The 19,359-nt window shown below is 39.8% G+C and overlaps 2 protein-coding genes across 7 annotated transcripts in view; one reads left to right on the top strand and one right to left on the bottom strand.

The window, feature by feature from the left end:
- Positions 1–7: 7 nt before the first annotated feature.
- On the top strand, positions 8–17,717 carry CUNH2orf49 (chromosome unknown C2orf49 homolog). 2 transcript variants are annotated; one of them, XM_068137784.1, is made up of 5 exons: positions 8–138; positions 1,901–2,067; positions 7,742–8,114; positions 10,999–11,066; positions 17,631–17,717. In XM_068137784.1, the coding sequence occupies exons 1-4, from the start codon at positions 10–12 to the stop codon at positions 11,053–11,055; spliced, it is 726 nt and encodes a 241-aa protein (XP_067993885.1). In that variant the 5' UTR covers positions 8–9; the 3' UTR covers positions 11,056–11,066; positions 17,631–17,717. The 2 variants fall into 2 exon arrangements, with proteins under 2 accessions (XP_067993885.1, XP_067993882.1); XM_068137781.1 differs by lacking the exon at positions 17,631–17,717 and having other exon boundaries at positions 10,999–16,115.
- Positions 16,216–19,359, bottom strand: part of FHL2 (four and a half LIM domains 2) — a 72,693-nt gene continuing 69,549 nt past the window's right edge. For all 5 annotated transcript variants that reach the window (XM_068137769.1, XM_068137768.1, XM_068137771.1 and 2 more), the window contains 2 exons: positions 17,687–17,873; positions 16,216–16,872 (listed from right to left, as the gene is read on the bottom strand). In XM_068137769.1, the coding sequence (XP_067993870.1) occupies positions 16,721–16,872; positions 17,687–17,873 (339 nt within the window). In that variant the 3' untranslated portion in view covers positions 16,216–16,720. The remainder of the gene's footprint in view (positions 16,873–17,686; positions 17,874–19,359) is intronic.

Below are 19,359 nucleotides of genomic sequence, written 5' to 3'. Positions count from 1 at the left end.
GGTAAGAAGATGGCGGCGCAGCGAAGGGGTAGGGTGGGTGGTGGTAAGGAGGAGCTGGGTTCGGGGCACCAGGAGTCGGAGCTGCTGTTGCACCCGGAGCTACTCTCAGAAGAGTTCCTGCTGCTCACCCTGGAGCAGGTGCGCCCGGGCTCTCTGAGCAGCGAGCCGGCCCTGAAGCGGTGGCCCCTGAGGCGAGGTGGGGAGGGGGGTGGGTACTGTGCCTGTCCCGCGCCGCGGGAAAGGAGGTCTCCCGGGTCCGCGGCTCAGCTTGTCATCGTGTTCCGTCTCCGCGTTAGAAATGCCCTCTTTGTTTCCTCTCTTTACTACGAAGGGAAGCTCCCACCCTCAGTCACCTGCATGGAACGTTTAGTCCCACTTCTTTTGAGGTTTCCAGTCTTTGTATCTTTTTTAACGGATGCACAAGAAGCGTTCAGGAAAAAAACCGAGCAAATAAGTTAAAGCCAAGTCGTTGCTCTGTGGACTCGTAGAATGAAAGAGATCTCTGTGTTTGCTGAAGGACTGTAACTGCTAAAGAATAATTTACCAAACCAGCATAGCTATGAGACAGTGCCTGTAAGAGGTTATCTATGGAAGCATGATCATCACTGCTAAAAGTTGCCACATTCGTGGCAGTGAATTAAGGAAATGCATCCTATGTAATCAGTCAAGCTGATGCATAATTGAAAAAAGGAGTGTGAAAGTGAGTTATAAAGAGTCTTGGACTGTATGAAGCTTCAGTTGATGTGATTTGGAATATTTATTACTGCTTTTCCTGAAAATCATAGGTACCAATCAGCAGTACCAATCAAAGTTTTATGTTTGGTTGCTTTTTTGTTGTTGCTTCTTTATTGATTTTTGGTTTTAGTGCTCTTGTCTGTGCACTTTCTGTGGATAAAAATCTGCAGGTTTTAGACCCACATGAGAAGTCACGAAATGTTGACAAAAACTAGTAGTGGCAGAGATCTGGCCTAATTTAATGATCTTTAGTTTGTAGGATGTCAGTGGAGTTTTTTCTCTCTTATTAACTTTGGTGTGGGGTACTAAAAAGTTGGGTTTTTTTTTCCCCATCCCAGTATGTGATTAGAAAAAACACTGATGTTGCTTAATAACTGACAGTTACTAGAAGTCTCACTTCACAACTTATTTTGTGATGGGGAAAGAGAGCATGGCTCTACATCTGTAACAAAAGTATGAAGAAGACCTCTGTTGTAATTAGATTCAGGAAAGTGTGTTTAAGAGTACATGAAAATATCAGTTATCAATAGTATATCTATTATACATTCCCCCCCACCATTTTTTTTTCTTCTTTCTCCCCCTGTTTTTATTGGGAAAAACTGCAGGGTTTTTGATAACAAGGGGCTACAGAGTTGGCCTGTGTAGGCTAAAGTGATGAACTACCCAGTAAGTCTAGATCCAGGTGTCTGACACTAATGAATACAGCCCATCACACACCAAAACTTCAAGCAGAGGAGCCTCATGACATACGTGCTTAAAGGCACTTAAGAACTAATGTCAACCACGAGGGTTGAGAGGCACAAAAGGAGATACGTGAATAAATGTGCTTGCTGGTGGTGGAGAATGAGGCCAGTATGCTTTGACCCAAATGTCCCATGTGTTCTATTGCCTTGATGAAGGGAGGCACTTAGTGTAATCCACACTGAAAACAAGGGAAGTTGAAAATAGGAAGGCAGGAAACCAGGCTTCATCAGCACTGGGCAGTTTGTGGCTTTTCCACACTGGTCATCCCTGGAGCTGTGTCAGTTCTGAAACCCTGGAATTTATGCCCAATAATAATTTATTTTATACCTTGTAGTGGCTTTTGGAAAAACAAAAATTACGTTACTAAGATGCTTGTGCTTTCAGTGTGTCATAATAATAACTTTCTTTCTGTTCCCTACAGAAAAATATCCTAGTTGAAAATGATGTCAAGATGGACAAAGATGGTCTCACTGATCTCTATATTCAACATGCCATTCCCTTGCCTCAGCGTGACTTGCCAAAAAGTAGATGGGGAAAAATGATGGAAAAGAAAAGGCAGCAAAATGAGTTGAAAAGTGAGAGCAAAAGGTAATCTAACTATTACTGGGCTAGACTTGGAAAATTCAGGACAATGCATTTAGTTTAATCTGTGTTTGCCTGATTAATGACATTTGTACAACTTTTGGACATTGTTACAGTCTACAGGGAATGCTGTGTCACGTTTCCTGTGTCAGAAGTATTAGATTATACTAATGCAATGTTAAGAAAGGGGGAAAGATGATTTTTTTTTTGGTCATCTAAAAGATATTAATAGCCTTTAGATTTTTGTAGAATGATGGACTGCTTTGGGCTGAAAGGGACCTTTAAAAGTCATCTAATCCCACACCCCTGTGATATCAGGGACATCTTTAACTAGGTCAGGTTTCTCAGAGACCAGTCCAACTTGACTGGGATTGTTTCCCAGGATGGGGCATTTATTATGTCTCTGGGCAACCTGTTCCAGTGTTTCACCACCCTCATTGTAAAAAAGAACTTTCATCTAAATCTGCCCTTGTAGAATTTAAAACCATTGCCCCTTGTCCTGTTTCTACAGGCACTATGTAAAACTCTGTCCTCATCTTTTTCACAAGCCTCAAGTACTGAAAGGGCACAATAATATCTCTCCAGAGCCTTCTCTTCTCCAGGCCGAAGAACCCAAATTCTCCCAGCCCCAGTCACCAGTCCTCTGATCATCTTTGTGGCCCTTCTCTGGACTCACTTGAGCAGATCCATATCTTTCTTACTCTGAGGATCCCGGAGCTGAAAGCAGTATTTCAGGCTGAGTGTTACAAGATTGGAGCAGAACAGTAGAATCCCCTCTCTCAACTGCTGGTCATGTTGCATTTGATGCAGCCTGGGATATAATTTGCTTTCTGGGCTGCAAGCACACAGTGCTATCTCATGTCCAGCTTTTTATCTGCCAGTACTCCCAAGGCCTTCTCTGCAGGGCTGCTTTCAGTGCCTTCATTTCCCAGCCTGTGTTGATACCAGGTTATTGGTATATTTCAAGGTACCTTACAATGAAGGCAAAAAAATATTTTTTGTTTCATCATCTAATTGTTAAACAATAATCATATTTACATGTTTAAGAAAAGTACCCAAAGCATGTTTAATTATGCGTGCTTCCTGGACAGAGTTCTAGAGTCAGGGATGTGTGCTGTGTCCCCAGTTCAAAACTGATGTCTACATTCTGAAAGAAACCTTCTGCTTTGATTTTAAAGTCTTTCTGTTTGTATTTGGTCACAAAGCAAAATCTTCGTCAGAAATTTGTTTTACTGAATCTCTTATTCTCCTGACCTTCCCTCTGCCCAAGTCTTTGCTGCATGATGTGCTTGGGTGGCATTCTGATTTAGCTTCAACAGTAAATCCCAAGGATAGAATTCATGGATAGAAATTCTCATAGTTTTGCAGTATTACAGCCTGTTGATTTCATGAATCTAGTTTAGCTTTAATGAGTCTTCTAACTCTGAAGAGCTAAACAAAATATTTTGAGGGGTTATTTTTTGTTGTTATTAAAAAGAAATTGCTCATGGCTAGGACATAGAGTTGGTTTTTTCTGAGTTGTTTTTTTCCTCTGCAACTGGAGAGTGAGAGCATGAGGCTACTGTTTGAACAATAAAAAACTGTTGATGTGATGAAGTAGGTAGGTGCAAAGAAGTTTTTTAATTCAGATAAAGATTGGGTGGATGTTTTTGAGAGGAGATGGCAATGTTAGTTTTCAGATGTGAGAATTACTTCATCTAGAGTTTACATGTAGAATAAGTGTAGGGGCTCTTACTTGGTGCACAAGAGTTCAGTAATGGTGAAACCGATGTAGTGTTTGCTGGGAAAGTAGTAAAAGGAGATATGCTTAATCTACCAGTCTCCTTTTCTTATCTCTTAGTCGTAGCATCTAGAATGTTAGGCTTAGTCTTGTTGCTTTGTTTTTAGTTTTAAGATTTTCTGTTGGTTGTTGTTTTCACTAGTGTTACATCTTCAGACATAACAAATCTGTTGCAAAATACTGTCTGGAAAACTTCTCTTTTACTGCTAGTATTACTAACCCCAGAGAAGTGGGAGAAATAGACTTTCAGCACTTTGGGCAAGTAACAGTCGCACAGAGAACACTTCAGTTTTAGTATATTGACATAGAGAATCAAGGGAGTTCAGTCATGTTTTTGGATATTAAAATACCAGTTTTCCTCATTGTGTGTACTACTTCAGCAGAAGAAGTATAATGCCACTGTACAGAGGAGGAAGTAGAACTTGGCATTTTGATTTTTAAAAGCAAATCAAAATTCTTAGGCAGGTGAAGCTGTAAGTTTTGTGCAAGTTGGAGGTGGGAGCTAAGTGTGCTCTTACTTTTGTTTAGAAGTTAGATAAACTGTTTGATCAAATCAACAACAGGAGCTTTCTGATGAATTCCTCTGTGGAAACTACAGCCTTACAGCATGCACTGAAATTAATATGAGTCTTGGAGACTTGATCTGCACAGCTCAAGTCATGTGTTTGGATGACTCTACTAGTTACAGATGGGAGGTAAAAATGCATTTGAAATGTTGAAGTCAGTGTTGAATATTGTGTTTAGTCTTACAGCTGGTGATTGATGGCATCATCCTAAAAGACTTGCTGTGTATCGCCAAGCTGCAGTAATCTGTTGTACCTCAATAATAGAATCATATATCTCAGATCACAAATGATGGTTTATACACTTTATTGTTGAATATTTGAGGTTGCAGACAATAATACCAAATACAAAACCCAATGCAGTCTATCCGGTTGCAGGTATCTGTGTTCAGGGACGGTTACCTTTGATCATCTTGCCTACTGGAAGAAACAGTATGGCATGAATCTCGGCATGTATATGTATTTTCTGAAGTGCCATTGAGTCTGAGGGCTCACCTTCAATTCTCCGTCTCCAGGAGCACTGTGGCTGTGTACGCTTACAGCTGTGGTCTTGGCAGAGCTCATCATTTCCACTGTCACGTGAGACATCCTCTGAGAGCTGCTCATGCACTGATAATTCTGAGTTCAGTATAAACATGGTACTTCTGACCACTTTCAGACATTCATAGAAGATGCGATCACCTGTCTGTTTTGATAACAGGAGATTATTAGGATAACCATGGGGAGCATTTTGTCATTAACTTGTCCTTGTAATTGAGAATTGCTTGAAGGCCATCCTGGCCACATGAGTAGTGATATGAAACAGTGGAAACCCAGATTGTTCCTGTAGAGAAGCTTTTGCTTCCCATAGTAAATCTTGCATTCATTACTGTGTGCCACTAAGTAAACTGCAGGATTAGAGCATGTTCTCCTTCCAGCCCAAAGCATGACTAGGACATGTGTCTAGGAGATGTGTATTGAAATCTAGGTCTCAGTGAGTGTCCTGCAGGAAGGGACATGACATTCTAAAATGTCTCCTTAAAGTTGTTAGCTAGCATCAGTGTTGTCCCTCAGAAGAGTGCTGCCTAACGTAAGTCCTACTCTGAAGCTTTTAAGATGACTGTACTTTATGTAAATAAAATGAAGCTCATAACCAAGGGTCCTGTGAGCTGTGTATGTAAAAAGTTTATGTGACAGTTCTTGAAAGCACAGCATCCAAATTTATTTTGGAACTTTCCCGAAGTGTTTCTCTAGGAATATTTCCTGGATGTGGTCATTTGTGCAAGTGCTGTAATTCTAAAACTCAGTTTAGCATAGATAATACTGCTGGTATTGTAGTTAGCTTCTGACTTCCTTTCACCACCAGACTGAATTTAAAAAAAGCCTCAGTAGGAAGGTGACTAAAAAGCAGATGTAAAATATTTTCTTTCATATAGTTTGTAAACTTAATTTCCCGAAAAGGCTAATGGGGAGTATTCCTTGTCAGGAGTGTTGATTAAATTCTGGGACAAAGCCAAAGTGAATGGAAAGTACGTGGGGTTTTTTTAAGTGTGCATCAGGTTTTTAGGCTTTTCAAATGAATTTATACCCTTCATTTCATGAATGTGTTAACTGAATCAACATGTCTCACTGAACAGTCCTGGTCTTGGAAGCTAATTTCGTTTTGTAGCAGCTGCCTTAGAAACCAGAGTAGTGTCTGATCTCTGCTGCCAAATGATTGAAGGTCTCTCTGTCAGTTCTGGGAACCCCGTGAATAGAAAAAAAGGGATCATGTGATGTGTTGTTATGAACTGAGAGTAACATAGAAGCAAATTGGAGTGATAGCTGAACTGTCTTTTAATTTATGACCTCTTAAATTGTGATTTTTTTTTTTTTTTTTAAAGAAACTTCTTGTGCTAGCAGTGTCTCATTTCTTAATAGGCTTATCAGCAGCTGCAAATTTAATGTTGTTCCAAGTTAAATGGATTGAGGCTCTGCTTCTGGTGTGTTTTGGAGTCTGTTGAGATACCTAGTGTCAATGTCAAATGCATTAGTTGCAAATGAATGAATATATTTCTTTGGTAGAAACACTATTGTTCAACTTCAATCGCTCTGTTTAATCATGATTAAGCAGTAAGTGTGTATTGGAAACCAATGTACTTGTGAGAAACGAACTCACTGCTGAAATTTATAACCAGTTTATTATAAAATAAAGGCAACACAGTGCTGGGCACATAGCGAGTTTGCTAGAGGCGCACCCTAACAACACAAGTTGAACTTATATAGGCGGCAAACATACATATTAATATATTAAAATATACATATTCATATATTCCCCAACACGCTCCCACCCCTCTCCATCAGGACTGAGACAAAACCTGTACTTTTGACCTGGCCAGTCTTTAGACATGTTGGCGCCTCACCTTTCTCTCCCAATACCCCACACAATACAGACCATCAGCCCAACGATCCAGCCCAATGATCGAGCCCCAAGGTCCCCAGTAATTCCCCTTGCGAAAGCCAAATATTATAACCAGTTTCTCACATACTGGTGGAGCTTTTTTTTTTTTTTTTTTTTTAAACTCTAAATTCATGTAGCATGAGCTATGACAATTTTGTGGGTTTATTTGTTTTGGCTTGGTGTGGTTTGTGTGTCCTGTGGGGGTTTATTTGTTCAGGATGTTTCCTGGTACTACTGCTTTGATACTAGCTTGGTAGTATTCCTTTTTCATGAATCAGTTGTTACTGAATTGGTCAGCTTTGACTACATATAGGCTTAAAGGCACAAACTATTAAAAAGCAAAAAGTTATTAAATCATCTTAGGGTTCTTGTTTAAGGAGAGCTTATTTCAGAAACTGGTATGCTGCTTTTTTTTTGTTTAATGCTCTTATTCCTTGTCTAACAGTCTTTTAGACTGTCTTAACATTATGTTTTTGAATAACAGTAGAAACAGGGTGATTTAGAAGCACAAAATATTAGATGCTGTTCTTGTAGGTAAGGTGGCATCCACTTTCTCAAATATTCAACTTTTGAAATACTGAAAGCTATTATCTTTTTAATTATTTTGGAATAGCTACAGTGGTATAAGCATACAGTCTTTGGCCATACAGCTGTAGTTGTCCACCTATAAAGTTCCTCGCACAATCCTCTTTGCCGAGGAACACAGTTGCTCATGTAACTTCTTGACCCCCTTATACTTTTATGCTTTTAAAGTAATTTCTGTTGCCTAAATTTGGAGCATCTAAGAGTTTAAGGTTAGTATTTTGGGATATATTTTTACTTTAGGCAAGATTATATTAATTTGTGCTAATCACATCTTTGGTATGCTTTCAGTCATCTAGCTTTTGTTTCTGAGAATTTTACAATTTGTGTTTTCAGTGTTACAACAGTAGAAGGTTTAAGGAAGCGGCCGCTAATTGTATTTGATGGCAATTCAACAAGTACAAGCATAAAGCTGAAGAAGACAGAGAATGGAGCTCCAGATCGCCTAAAGCCTCCGCCAGCTGGAAGCACCACCAACACTGTTAGAAGATTATCAGTTCCTTCAAATGCCTCCACATACATTTCTGCCTCCAGTTTATCAGAGGACACTAAATTGGGAATGAGGAATAATGAGGCTAAGCAGAACAATATTTCAAAGACTAAAAGCAGTGTGTTGAATAGTCTGAAAGCTTATCCTTTGTCTCCAGTAGCAGGAACTACTGTTGTGAAGTTGAAGAGAGCCGTTCCAAAAGAAGAATCTGATTTGCCGGTATGTACATTCATTATCTTGTTTTGCAGATTTCTGTAACCGAAACTTGCAGGAGCCAAAGGGAGACTTGTGAGAGTTTTCAGTACTACTTTATTTTGGAATAATAGTAGAATTTTTGTTTAGAAACAGACAAAAGAGCATCTGGTCTGGGAAAGATAAGGAAAGAAATTAAGTACTTTGCTGTGCTAGAGAGGCAGCTTGGTAGAAAACATGCATGTAATTCTAGTGAGTAGGTAATATGCAATGTGGTGCTGGTAGCAGCCAAATAAAACACAAGCAAAATAATCCTGTGAGTAGGTCTAAGAGAAAGAATAGGTATTACCGAACAGCAGGAATGGTCTTAAAAGGAAGTCAAGTTTTCTGTAGTATGGAGTTAAAAATTGGAATATAAACATTTGTAAGAACCACTCTTGAGTGGTTGAGTAGGACAAGCTTTCATTTGTCAAAGTGAAGGAAGAGATGTTCCAGGAACTGAAATGAGATGCTGAGACACGCAGAATATATCCTTAGAGGAAGAACACCATCTGTTTAAAATCTCACATAGGAACTGGCAGGCTGTAGGAAGGAACTGGATGTGAAAATGGGGAGTGCTGCATAGATTGTGGGTCTGAATGAGAAGTCATATAAGTATTTTGTACCAGTTGAAGTGAGAGGCCAAAGGTCAAGTGCTCATTTTGAGCCATGGTGATCTTAGTCACGTACCTGAGCTTTTGGAAGGCAATGAGAAAGACATGCTGAGATCTTGAACAGAAGCGTGTGGGTTCTCAAGTAGAAGAGTAATGACTGAGCTGTTAGCCATAAAGGTAGATAGTTACTTTTCTGCAAGTTAGATGTGGCTGCAAACAAATTTCCTGTAGAGAAGTACAGATGGGGGCAGAATGAGGCTAATGAGCTGAAGTGATTAGAGAAGAACTAGGGCAGGATATATGAACTCAGCAGGGCATATCTCTGAAAATGTAGGTAATGGTAGTTTCCAAATGGGGAGAAAGAGCAGCAGTTATTTTTGACAAAGGTGTGATGAGTCTTTAAGGGCTTGTCAGTGAACAAGGAGCAATGGGCCATATCCTCTTCAAAATACTGTGAGGCAGGGATAAGTCTTACATGCACATTGTATTCCTTCATGATACAAGTGAAGGAGTTTCCACTGGAATATGGGAATATCTGAAGTAAGTTTGAACTTCAAAGCAAGAAACAGTTCTCCATTGGAAAACAGAGAGAGCCTTAGATACACAGCGTGCAGTTACACTGATTACACTTTTTCTAGGACTCCAGACCTAACTTCTGTTTTTTCAATGTTGCTTCATGAAAATATTTTTTTAAATCCCTAAAACCTTCCATGAAAGAATGCAGGAAGTGTGCTTGCTTTGTGGATTGGTAGGTTCCATCAGACTTCTGTTAAACATGAGCGCCTATTCTGAAAGACAGCTTTAGCAACTGTTAGAAAAATAATTGCTGAAGACCTGTTGGAAATTTGTGCTGGAGAGATGTCTCCTGTTACCACTAAGTTATTCTAGTGTTCAGAACTGTTCCAAGTATTGGTCAGATCTGAACCTACAGAGTTTTGAAACTTGTCTAGTATGCACATCACCACTTCTTTAAATATTTGTGTAGACACAGTGATGAAATCTTTTAAATGATGCTGTATAACTGACACTCAGAAGCTGCCACCTCTAACACTTGACTTTCTCCTTTAGCCACAGTTCATGCTTTTCAAGTTAATAATCACAGAATTGTTTGGGCTGGAAAAGACCTTTAAGATCATAGAGTCCAACCATTAACATCACACTGCCTTGTTTAATGCTGGCCAGACCCATTTGAAGTTAGGCAGGTGTGTTGTACGGATGTAACTTTACTGTCTGCAATTAAAGAATGTGGCATTGAATAATAAGCAGTGCAGCTAGGGAGAATCAGTGTACTTGGCAGATGGGTATGGAATGCAAAGCCTAATAAAATTTTATTATAATGACAGGAATGACAAGTGCCTTTTCAAGCAAGTGGTTGTTCTTGTGCTGAATAGCAGAGAAGTATCCCTCTGAGCTTAAGATCTAATTTCCTTAGACCTTTCAGTTGTTGCAGTCCACAGGATTACTGTAAGTAAACTAATGCTGAAACTTCTAAGGAGAAGAGATTTCCAGACTCTGCTCTCCAAACCAGTGTATTGCAAAATATTCTTGAAAACTCATACACCTGTCTTTAGTCTGCTTCTGTGAACTGTTAAAGCTCTAATTTCTCAGATTTATTTTTTTTCCTTATTTTAGGTGGTGAAAGGTAATTATTTCTATCTCCCATTTGGGGAGATAGAAATAATTACTTTGGGCTTGCTGGATACTTTTTTTGGGTTTCTTGGGGCAGGCTTTAAGAAATTATACATCTGAGACTGGCAATTATTTAACTTTTTTATAAAGCTTATTACAAAGGAAGATCATCTCTTCCTTCTCTCTTTGGTTTTTTTTTTTAACTATTTGATGAAAGTAATTTTTGAATTCATAGTTCTATGCTTTTTTTTTTTTCCCTTATACAATCCCATTTCAACAAGTATTTTAAGAAGGCAGTCTGAAAAAAACTTTAGAAGTAGGTTGTGTAACTCAAATATGTATCTGTTTCAAAGCTGCATAATGGAAAGATATTTTTGCATAACTAATTGTAGGATTGATAAAAACCAAAAGACATGTATGATTTGCAGATGGTTAAAATAATTTTTGTCTTCTCTATAGAAGGTCTGTATATTTAACTTTCTCCACAGGATGGCAGTAGAAAGCTGTTGCAGGAGCAGAATCACTGGGTACAGCGACAGTCAGTACTTGATTTGGATATGGCAGGTTAATTACTGACTTCTACTTGTGTGACATATCTAAGAATGTTTATCTATTTTCTTTTATTCCAGAATGATCTAAAGCCTACAGAAGCGAAGAAGAAAATCCAGCATGTTACCTGGCCATGAAGTAGCTAATGGTGCTTGAAAGATAAATGTTACTTCCATATTTTCAAGCAGATAAGTCATATTTAAACAGTATACATACAGTTACTTTTAAACTTTACAGGGATACAGATTGCTGTGAAGTTTTACCAAGTTTGAAAGTTCCCTGTTGTAAATCTGGAGTCATCATTACCAGTCACCTTAAGAGTGTCCACTCTTATACACCAGTTAGTTCATTACTTCTTTAAAAAGTAGTAATACTAAAATCCTCACTTTCAGTTTTTGAGATTATTCTAGTTCATCTCCTGCATGTCATGATGATTCACACATAAATATTTTGTTTGCTTGTTTCAGTTTTGTTCCACTTATGATTAAATAAATTTAACCCTAAATTTAGGTTAGACATTAGGAAGAAGTTCTTCACCATAAGGGTTGTGAAATGCTGGAACAGTTTATTCAAAGAGGTGGTGGAAGCCCCGTCCCTGGAAGCTTTTAAGGCCAGGCTGGGTGTGGCTCTGGGCAACCTGTCTGTGCCCATGGCAGGGGGTTGGAACTGGATTAATCCTTGAGGTCCCTTCCAACCCTGACAATTATGTGAGTCTGTGAAATAGTTAAAACACTTGTTGAGATTCAGAGCAATCCCAAGAGCCTTTTTGAGTCTAAAAAGATAATTCATTTAGATGAAAAAACTGACCATTCTGCTGATAAAATAATCTGAGACAATTTTGATCCCTTTTTGTTGCACAGAACAGGAGTGTAGAATTTACAGTGCAAGTTAGGTTGGTAATAAGAGATGAACTATTTTAACAGCATTACTTCAAATTGAAGTTTCTCTTACTGATGTATGAAAAAAACACATAGATGGAAACATGCTATTAGACGTCTTGATATGAATCTTTGAGAGGAAGTAGTGAATGGAAGAGTGCCATGTTCTCTTTAAGTACACAGGCATATTTTACACATGCGTAAAAATGTGCCAACCTAGCAAACTTGCTTGTTTGCCTGGTTACAAACATGTTTATAAAATATGGAGAAAACCTTTGCAGTGCAGGCCAGTGCTTTCTCAATTTACCAACAGTTGGAGAGGGACAGGGATAGGAAGACAAGTACCTTGAGAGCATTTAGTGTATTTAGCTGCACTCTCAAGGAAACCCCCAGCCTGTTTTTCTGTCCTTTGGTAATTTAAGATGGATTTTGATTTTGTGTGAAACTTGGTGTTTCATCTGGATTATTGATAGTGCCTTGTAAGGCAGAAATCCAGTTGAGTTGGTGGAAACATTTTTGTTAAATCTCAGTGACTCAGAGTGAAGCCAATTTTGATATATTTTCGATGTGGGTTGTAAACTGGTGACACATGGGTTTGATGGGTGGACCACTAGATGGATAAGGAACTGGCTTGATGGCCGCACCCAAAGAGTGGCTGTCAATGGGTCCTTGTCCCAGTGGAGGCCAGTGACAAGCGGAGTCCCTCAGGGATCAGTCCTGGGACCTGTCTTGTTCAACATCTTTGTGGGTGACATGGACAGTGGCATTGAGTGCACCCTCAGCAAGTTTGCTGATGACACCAAGCTGTGTGGTGCAGCAGACCCACTGGAGGGAAGGGAGGCCATCCAGAGGGCCCTTGACAGGCTGGAGAGGTGGGCACAAGCCAACCTCCTGAAGTTCAATAAGAGCAAGTGCAGGGTCCTGCATCTGGGTCGAGGCAATCCCAGGCACAAATGCAGGCTGGGCAGTGACTGGCTGGAAAGTAGCCCTGAGGAGAGAGACTTGGGGGTGCTGGTGGACAAAAAGCTCAACATGAGCTCTCAATGTGCACTTGCAGCCCGCAAAGCCAATCAGATCCTGGGCTGCATCAGGAGAAGTGTGGCTAGCAGGTCGAGGGAGGTGATCCTCCCCCTCTACTCAGCCCTGGTGAGACCCCACCTGGAGTACTGTGTCCAGTTCTGGAGCCCCTATTACAAGAGGGATGTGGAGGTGCTGGAACGTGTCCAGAGAAGGGCCACAAGGATGATCAGAGGGCTGGAGCACCTCTCCTATGAGGACAGACTGAAGGAGTTGGGGCTGTTCAGTCTGCAGAAGAGAAGGCTCCGAGGTGACCTCATTGTGGCCTTCCAGTATCTGAAAGGGGCCTACAGGAAGGCTGGGGAAGGACTTCTCAGGCTCTCAGGTAGTGATAGGACTAGGGGGAATGGAATGAAGCTGGAGGTGGGGAGATTCAGGCTAGATGTGAGGGGCAGGTTCTTCACCATGAGAGTGGTGAGACCCTGGAATGGGTTGTCCAGGGAGGTGGTCGAGGCCCTGTCCCTGGGGGTGTTTAAGCCCAGGCTGGATGAGGCTCTGTCCCGCCTGATCTAGTGTAGGGTGTCCCTGCCCATGGCAGGGAGGTTGGAACTAGATGATCCTTGTGGTCCCTTCCAACCCTGAATGAAACTATGAAACTATGAAATAATAATAACACTCCCAGACTTAGTAAAATGAAACAAAAAGAACCAGCTTCTGAATCCACTTATTTAACCCACTAAGAGAAGCTGTCAGTAGTGATCTGAAAGCTTGTTTACATTTTTAACATTGGTTAATAATGAAACCAAAAAGCCTGTAGCTTAATTCATTACTGACAAGTTCTTCATTCACTCTTAACAAGATAAAAGGCACTTCTCGAATGCTGTAAAATGTTAAGAACGTGTGTTTTGAAGTATTGTGTGCTGTTTCCCTTTTACTAAACACTTGTGCAGGTTTTGTACTTGAGTACAGCAAACTTTAACATAATGTACATTTTGTATGTAAAGAGTTGTCTTTTAAGTAGCTTTATCCTATTTAAATAAATTCAGTTGAAAGCAAACAAAGTAGTGCTGACTTGTTTTTGTGGTGTGATTAAGCCAGTTAATTTTATACAGATATATTTTAGTGGATTTGAAATGAAGTTCAGGGGAAGCTTAGAGGGTAAAAAACTCAGTAGTTACTTTGGGGTTTTACCAGCAGTTACTATCATGTGAAATGTTGTTTCTTGCACTAGTGCAACAGGTTGGTGGGAGTTCTGTTTTGTGAGTAGTTTTTTGGCAGGGGTTTAGAGCCTAGGCTGCGTTTTGTTGTAGTTCAAGTTGCTAGGAGCATGTTTGTGTTGGTATGTGTTAGGGAGCAATATGCAGAGCTCTACTGGAATAGTAGCATGATGCCTCACTGCTACACTTTCCAGCCTTGTCATGTTTCATCAGCCCTTCCCTAAAGCTTGGGCTATTTTCCAGTCTGTTGTAGTGTTTTGGGGCAAGGTGCAAACCATGCTGTTCTTACTACCTTCTACTACCCCCTTAGCTAATAGTAATCCTTCTTTCAGCAAAGTATTAAAACAGAACTGTAGTATGCTGGAGGATTGCAAATCCTCAGAGTAAATGAGGTGTGTGCCCTCCTTTGGGAAAGGTGGATATAAGAGGGATTTTTATGACTATTAGTTACTACAGCATTCATTATAGAACAAATTCACCAAAGGATAGAATTTAGTCATTCAGTGAGATCAGACTGGTATGGTATATACTTCAAAAACATCAGCCAGCCAAATTCTTCAAATGGTTTACAGTAAATCAAATCTGATGTGGTGCATCTATTTAGCTTGTTGAATTAATGAGAGAGGAATGACCTGTGAGCACTTCACATGTAGTACAAAAAGGAAAATTCAAAAGTGGTGTGGTAGGACCTAGGAACAAACTTTCCCTACCCAGAGTAAATATATCCTAATTGTTCTTTCTACATCTAAGATTCCTGTTGGAAATGCAATGTGTTACTTTCTTTCATTTGCTGGTGACAAATTAATTCCTTATGGAAGGTATACTGGGATAGTATGTTGCATAATGTGGCTGTATTTCTTGATGTTTGCTTTGGAAAGAGATTTATTTTCCTTTGGATTGTTTCCTCTTCATTTTATTGTCCTGACAGCATACTGTTGCTGACAGTTGCCTTTGCAGTAGCACCAGAACCAGAGGACACAGTCTCAGGCTGCGCCAGGGGAAGTTCAGGCTGGAGGTCAGGAGGAAGTTTTACACAGAGAGAGTGATTGCCCATTGGAATGGACTGCCCGGGGAGGTGGTGGAGTCGCCGTCACTGGAGATGTTCAGGAGGAGACTTGACAGGGTGCTTGGTGCCATGGGTTAGTTGATTAGGTGGTGTTGGGTGATAGGTTGGACGCAATGATCTTGAAGGCCTCTTCCAACCTGGTTTATTCTATTCTATTCTGCCTTAATGAGGCCACACCCTGAGTATTGTGTCCAGTTCTGGTCCCTGTAGTTCAAGAGAGACAGGGAACTACTGGAGAGAATTCGACAGAGGTCTACAAAGATGGTCTGGGGACTGAAGCATCTCTCCTGTGAGGAGAAGCTGAGATGCCTGGGGCTGTTTAGCCTGGAGAAGACTGAGAGTTGGTCTTATCAATGCATGTAGATATCTAAAGGGTTAGGGTCAAGGTGATGGGGCCGAACTCTTCTTAGTGGTGCCCAGTGATAAGATCAGGGGCAATGAGCACAAACTAGAACACAGAATGTTCCATCTGAATGTAAGGAAAAACTTCTTGCCTGTGAACACTGCAGCAGGCTGCCCAGAGAGGTTATTAAGTCTCCTCTGGAGATTTTCAAAAGCTTCCTCGTCACGTTTCTGTAAACCTGCTCTAGGCAAACCTGTGTTAGCAGGGAAGGGTTGGACTAGATGATCTCCAGAGGTCCGTTCCAACATTTAGTGCATCAGAATTTTCAGTTTCAATGATAATTTTCCCATGGATTTCAATTAGTAGATGACTTTGTTGTATCAGCAGGGCCCATCTGAGGATTGTCTAAACTCTACAGTTTCATGATAACTGAGTGCAAAAAGGGTTGGTTTGTATGGCTCTTGCGTTGTAGTTCTTCAGACTGTGAAAGCATTACATTTGTGAATCCCTAATATGCCGATACAATGAAACCACAATCACAGTTTTGTTTTAAATGATTTTATTTTGAAAAATACAATGTGCAGTGTAATGTCGACTAACTGTAATACTGACACTGTCAATTGGAACTTGTAATCCACACAATCAGCTAGTCATGCAATAAAATGTGTACCTGTTATGAAGCAGTCCCACGTCAACTGTTTTATCGTTATCTTTTTATGGCATGGCACAAATCCCTGTACATTGAAACACCCTCTACACTTGCAGTCTTCCTAGACACTTGATAGCACACACTAGTCACATAGCTCAAGAAACACTGAGGTGAGACCACAGCCTTGCTGAAATTGGATGGTGTTTGCCATTTATTTCAGTGGGCTGAGAGTTTCACCCTGAATATCCATCTATGAATGTATCATGTGTGACTATTATAATCCTTGAACTGTATCACTTGCTTGTAACTGGAATATTTAGTGGAAGGGAAAAACAAAACCCAAACCAAAAAAAAAAAGCCCCAAACACAATGAGTGTATTATGTCAGTAATACCCAAATGGTTTTACAGCTCTGGTTTTGCATTAGTTTTGGTTAGCTGTAGAAGTCTTGAACACCAGCACTGCTACGAGAGATTCTGAATTCTCCAGATTTGGAGAGTTAAAGAAACAGGTTAAGTAACATTGATAGTACAGTGAAATACTGAGTGACAAAGCTAGTTCTGAACATCTGCATACTTCAGACAATATATATTGCAAGCATGGCTTTCCTCTCAACACCTCTTACTTTGAGCCTTAAATATCCTTCCCACACTCGGGGCAAAGAATGTCATCTCTTTCTGTGAGGAAGCCACGACCCACTAATGAGAGTGAGCACTTCTTACAGTTAAAGCAATCATTATGCCACTGCCGTTCTTCAAAGGAGATGTACTTGGTTCCTCCAAGTCCTATTTGAAAACAAAAAACATTGTGTTACAAGAAAAGCACACCAGCTATCAAGTGATGCTGTTTCAGAGGCCCCTGAATTACAGAGTCCCCTGGGTTACTGTGGAGAGCTGACATAAAGTAGTGAAAAAAATGTCAGTGTGACAAATCTATTTGTTACTGTGCTTAGTTTGCTACCCTTATTCTGTATATCCTCAAATAGTTCCACTGGTTCAGCTAAGTTTGTGAACTAGACTATTATCACTGGTGATAATGGCAGATACAAACTTTGGCAGGATGATATACACCAGAAGAAAAAGGAAGCAACTGCCTCTGGACATCAGTCTTGATTTATTTTTTACAGGATGCTTTATGGTGTCTTAAGTAAGATAATTTTGTATTGTAAAGTGCATTTAAATCATTAAGAAAGATATGTGACAGGTTGTGTCATGACCCGATTCATAGCTTTGAAGCAAGAGTGCCTCAAGAAATGAAGCAAGTTAGAAAACTGCTGAAAGCATTTGAGATTTTGAAGCTATGGAGGTTATTATAAGGGGTATAGAAGTTGTACCGGGAAAAAAAGGGACAAATGTCTCATAATAGTAATTGTCTTGTTTAACCTCAGAAATTGCAAGTGATTTGAATGTGGTTTATTGGGATGACTAGCTGGAAGTCAATGAAAAGGCATAATAAGTATTTAAATTTATCCATCTTGAATTGTATAGTATCTTGATTCTCTCAATTTACTCAGAATTAATTATTTAATCATTTTTAATATTAGGAGCAGGTCATTGAACATAAAGCCAGAATTCAAAGGCACAAGCACAAGAGACCTACCACTGATTGGGTTTGTGCACCCAGCACACTTTTTGGCATAGAGGTTGCAGAAGCAGCTCAGGCAATATGCAAACTCATCCCTGGAAGTAAAACGTTGTCCAGACAACTGCTTCTTGCATCCAGTACACACGAAGCATTCCTTGTGCCATGGCTGCTCCTGGTAAGTGACACCTCCTGTAGTGATAGCCTGTTTTATGGAAAGTGAAAAAAAAAAATATTTTCTTGAGGGTGGCAGGTTTGTATCTTGATTTGGTGGAGAGGAAGGATGCTGAGGTTTTTGTGAGTGGGAGGATGGAAAGAAGGCTAAACTGCAGCAAAATAATTTTGGCAGGAGTTGACCTTGAGAAAATAGTTTAAGTGATTTATTATAATACATGTATTTATACAAAAAGCCTCATCATAAAAGTACTTTCCATACATTATAATATCTCTCAAAGTTGTCCTCTTTGTTTTTAAAACTAGTCTTTGTATGTTGCTTTTCATATATATGTGTGATAGGATTCATCTCATCTCTGTTCTTCACCTGTCCCATTCTTCAGGAAACACCTTGGATGTTTCCACTTCTCTGTCATTTTCCTTGGCAAATACCATTTTATCTCAAATGTTAGCTAAGATCTTTGCTTTCTACTTCTTTGGACTTTGTCTGTTTTTTTTTTTTTTTCCCAACAAGGTGCTGCCTACCAAAACCGGTCCGCTGATACTCAACACACTAAAGTTTTTTGATCCTTGGAGTATTCCTAAGAAGGCTGTAAAGTTGGACAGTTAATTTTTTTCTTCCTTTCTTTCACAAAGGGAGATTCTTTGAGAGTCAAGCTTGTATGTGGTTGTGCTGATTGATATGTATATTCATCTGTGTTTTTTCCTCTTTCCCAAGTATTTTTTGAGTTTGTTCTCAACTGTAGTTGACATTTTAAAATTGTACACTAGACATATTTAAGACACAAAACGCCTCAAAGCTTCAGAAAATTAATGGATGGCTATACTTCAGGTCAAAGGCTGAAGGAAAATTTAGCTTTTATGTGTTCTGTTTTACAAAGTTACAGTTATTTCTGGCCAGCTATTACCTCTGACTAGACTGCAGCTTTGCTTGGCTGAAAAGACAAATGAGCAAGTAGAAGAAAGTCTGGGTAGTGTGGGCACAGGTGGTGGCAAAAGAAGATAAAAAGGAGACAGTGATAGTGGGAGAGGGAATTTAATGCCAGTATAGCCATAGTTTTCATTATCTTTGCCTATGCATGTGTCCTTAGGAAGCAGATTTGTTAGTTCCCTAAATGTTGAGACTATTCTTTTTAGAGGAGAATTCTAAAATATTTAGTGTCTATGCATAGAATTTAGGCAGTTCACAAACGAAAGGTCCTTAAGCCTAGAAAGCCATACTCCTGAGCGTTTTGAATTTGGTCGTATTTATTTCAGGAACAGCATTTTCTCTGCTTAAAGCTTATCTCTCTCTGTCTTGGATACTTCATTAGAATGCTATAACATCATTGGTGTTAGCTCAGCTTCCTCCCACTTGAAATGTTGAGGTATGTAATGTATGATGGATTATATTAGAATGAGATTATTCCACTGCAGTTTTTATTTTGTTTCATGGTGTTCTTTCAGTACAAAGGGGTCTTTAAACCTAAGTAAGAGAATTTTCATTGTAAATACTATGTCTGGTGCAGAATAGGAAC

Source organism: Melanerpes formicivorus, unplaced genomic scaffold, assembly GCF_026170545.1.
Source record: "Melanerpes formicivorus ecotype bairdi unplaced genomic scaffold, bMelFor1.0.p_v2 SCAF_1, whole genome shotgun sequence".
In the NCBI taxonomy this organism is placed as follows: domain Eukaryota; kingdom Metazoa; phylum Chordata; class Aves; order Piciformes; family Picidae; genus Melanerpes; species Melanerpes formicivorus.
The sequence above is the reverse complement of the archived record's forward strand: the minus strand, read 5'-3'. Positions and strand labels throughout refer to the sequence as shown.